This window comes from Crocuta crocuta, unplaced genomic scaffold (genome assembly GCF_008692635.1).
Source record: "Crocuta crocuta isolate KB4526 unplaced genomic scaffold, BGI_CrCroc_1.0 scaffold365, whole genome shotgun sequence".
NCBI classification, from domain to species: Eukaryota; Metazoa; Chordata; class Mammalia; order Carnivora; family Hyaenidae; genus Crocuta; species Crocuta crocuta.
Genome location: NW_027533268.1, coordinates 304,322 through 307,944, shown reverse-complemented (window position 1 = coordinate 307,944; position 3,623 = coordinate 304,322). Strand labels below are relative to the sequence as shown.

General features: G+C 38.6%; 1 protein-coding gene across 1 annotated transcript in view; it reads left to right on the top strand.

The window, feature by feature from the left end:
- Positions 1–6: 6 nt before the first annotated feature.
- The window catches only part of TNMD (tenomodulin), a gene marked incomplete at its 5' end in the record, with an annotated part of 14,463 nt that continues 10,846 nt past the window's right edge, over positions 7–3,623 (top strand). The window contains one exon of the mRNA XM_077747811.1: positions 7–81. Coding sequence (XP_077603937.1) covers positions 7–81 — 75 coding nt within the window. The remainder of the gene's footprint in view (positions 82–3,623) is intronic.

Below are 3,623 nucleotides of genomic sequence, written 5' to 3'. Positions count from 1 at the left end.
TTTCTGTTTGGTATCCTGGCCTTAACTCTAATTGTCCTGTTTTGGGGGGGCAAACACTTCTGGCCAGAGACACCCAAAAAAGTAAGTAAACGCACATTATTATCTAATGCTTCTGTTTTGGGTTTGATTGAATTTAATTAGTGTTTGATGTGTATCTTAAAATGAAAATCATTAAGTCCCTTTTGCATATATTTTCTGGTCTTATGAAGAATTGAATCAAGATTTTGTTTTCTGTCATTTGCGTAGTTTTTTTGGTAAGAGAAAAGTGTGTTTTCTGCGTTTCAGTTAATGATGATAAGAGTAAAATTATCAATTCTTTTATAATGCTTGGGTTTAAGAAGTTAAGACTACTACTAGAAGCAAATTTTTTACTGTGAGAAAAAATACTTTTCATCTCTCTTTCAATTATCTGGGCAGAAGTTGATGGAAAAGTAATTATACAACCACAGAAGAAGAAATGCCGGAAATGACAGCAAAGGATTTTCAGGGATTATGTTTCTGACTTAATGCATCTGCTCTGAGGACAGCCAGGAAACTCCTTTTCAGACAGAGCAATTCTCATACGTGACTTCACATGCATTTATGACTAAAAAAAACAACAACAACAACAAAATAACTAGTGTTTTTCTGCTCCTCACCAGCGACAATTGTCACTGACCCATGAGTAATGCCACAAAGGTAGAAACAAGGGACACCAAGTCATTAATCACAGGTATCTCAGAAAGCTGATATTAAGGTAATTTGGTAAATCTGGCTGGCCATTGTAATTGATATTTGTTTACTTTAGTGTTATTGTTACACCCAGACTCACACACAATAAGCAAGTTTAGAAGTGACCCAAAGAAAGTAGTTCCTTCATACTAACCATTTCCATTTAAAAGAAAATTAATAAATGTACATGCTACAAGGTGTAAAGATGGCTTTTTGTCTTTGCCACTTTTTTCTCTCTGCATGTGGGTTGTTGTTACTGTTGTTATTAATTTGTTATCATGAGATCATTATTTTTATTTGATAACAGATATAGGAAGAGAAAGACACATATCCAGGAGGGGGGATGAGAGACTAAAAGAAAATGGGTTTAGAGAGACTACTTGGGAGCCAAAGGAGTGATAGGAGCAGAGAGGAAATAACATAGATTGATGGAAAAGGAGAGGTAGGAAGGATAATATAGAAATTAACTGCAGAAATGTCCAAAAGAAAACAGGGAAATAAGGCATAGCTACCCTTGGATTCTTCACCTTAACTGTTGTATGCACTTTCATCTAGTCCTAGAGTGTACCTTATCAAGTTTAAGTAAGAGGGAGAATAAAAAGCAAAACAGTCCCTTTTTTTGTCTGATTTTTTATTTACACCTTGTTCTCGAACAGATTTCAGGCATCACCCAATGCCTATAATTAGCCATTTCTCTCATTCTCTCTCTCTCTCTCTCTCTCTCTCTCTCTCACTCTCTCATCTCCTCTCTTGCTTTGTGCCCTGCTTCTGAACTACTTTCTGTTCACATATCTTTCTAGAGAAGCCACCTATATTCAAACTCTCAAGGTGGATTAAAAAATAGAGATCAGGAAGGAAACAGCAAATGAATAAGAGTGCCAAAATGCATTCCAATCCAATTCTGCTACCATTTAGCTAATTCCTTAGGTGATATGCTGCCCCACAAATAGAATAGAGGGTCCTTTTGACAATTATAGGTGAGTTAGAGGACAATAAACCCTTTTGTTCTCCATGGCCATAATGTACTTAACTGAGTGTGGTAGGTAGCTAGCCCTTTTGACCACCTGTACAAGCCTGACTAAACAATGGGCCAGATGGCCTTTCTTGTGACTGTTGGTACTGCAAATGCTATTTTGAAAGAGTTTATGTGTTTTTCTAACCTTTCAATGTTATTTGCCTCAGTACAACTATAAATGAAAAGTGGGACCTTGCTTTTATCTTGCAAGGTGTCAAACTCACTAACAGGGCCCTTGGGTTCCCTCTGCTTCTGTATTATATCATCTTTATTTCTCACTTCAGTTCTCTTTTCAATTAATTATAAGGAGCAATACTGTGATTCCTCAAACCAAAAGTAAAACCTAGTCAGTGCATGCACAGAAGAGGTGGGGTATGCTACGAAATAAAGCTTATCAAGAATCAAATCTCTTGTGAAGTAATCTATCTTGGGATGTACTTTTCAGCATAGGGAGTCTCAGAAATGAACAAAATTATTGTGAAGTAATCTGGTAAAAGACAATATGTGACTCCTGGGTCAAGTTTTTCCACCATGAACAAAGGTTATTTGTTCTCCATTCCAGTGGGGAGCTGCAATTTATTGTCTTTGATATTTAAGCCCAGGCCTTCACAAGACCCAGCTGGATCTGTTGCAAACTAAGGAACCAGCTGGAGATGTGGACACTTCACTCAGTCCACCACTACCTTTAATTCCCAGACAAAGAGCCCAAGAGACCATCTATGTTTCCGATGGCTAAGACTGCCAATAAGCCTGACTCGGAGCTCACTTATGAATCCTAGAAAGGAAAAAGTAATCAGATTAGTAGTGGAAGAAGATTTGCAAAGGAAAACAATCCAGGCATCTTACACAAATTAAATACTCTCCCCTTAAGAGTATGGCCTAGCAAGAAACAAAAGTTAACAGATTAAAACCCAGGCCTTTCTGGGCTTTCCTTTACAAGCCTATGGGACCTGTGGGAACCTGTGGGGACAGAATTAGTGATGTTGCTATGCTTATGGATGGAGTGATTTGTTTGCCTTCCTGGGGCTTCCACCAAGCTCTTAGTGTTGCTTCTTTAGCCTCCATCATAGCTCCTCTTTATTTTTTCTTTTTTTTTTTGACATCTGTTTATAATAAGCAGTGTTTATTTAATATCTCACATCTGGTGTTGACATTTCAATGCCAGTAAGTCTTCCCCCTCCTTCCATTACCTCCCACCTTGATATGTACAAAAGATCCAGATTCTTGACCCAAAGTGAGAGTAAGGCATGCTTGATCCCCTCTTCTCATATACCTCAGGCATGAGCACATGTGCATGCATGCATATGCACATGCATACACACACATACACACACTCCAGAAAGAGAAAAACATCCAAATAAAATGAAGCAAAAGGGACTATCCCTGGGGGAGCAGCTGCACTCCCTTGCAGGCTCCAGGCCCTTAACCCACAACCACATATAGAAGCCACTTGAGCTGAATGAAAGCCAGACCATAAAACACTTGTATTCAGCTTTCTCAGTCAAGCAGAAGGTACCTATTCAGTCCCAGAGATTTGGAGAGTGCATCACAATGAGACTCCACTTCTAGGCAGTGACTGCCCAGGGATCTTTGAAGCCAATTCCCTAGAGAAACATTCTTCTTTAAAGCTCCCTGAATTACACATTTAACTTGAAGCAATTAGAATCCAACTCCCCAGCTAATTAATCCAACATGGAGAAAGCAAGTCATAAAAATCCCAGCCCTTAAATCAACAATTTATAGATTCAGCACAGACCTTGTAACCTATCTGTTCCAATCCTTTGTAAAATGAGGCAAAAGGATAATAAATTAAATAAATGAAATTCTGCCCTTCCTGCCACATCCAGGAACTGTCTGGTGACTTAGGGCTCTTTAGAAACCATAAATCCTAAGGCCC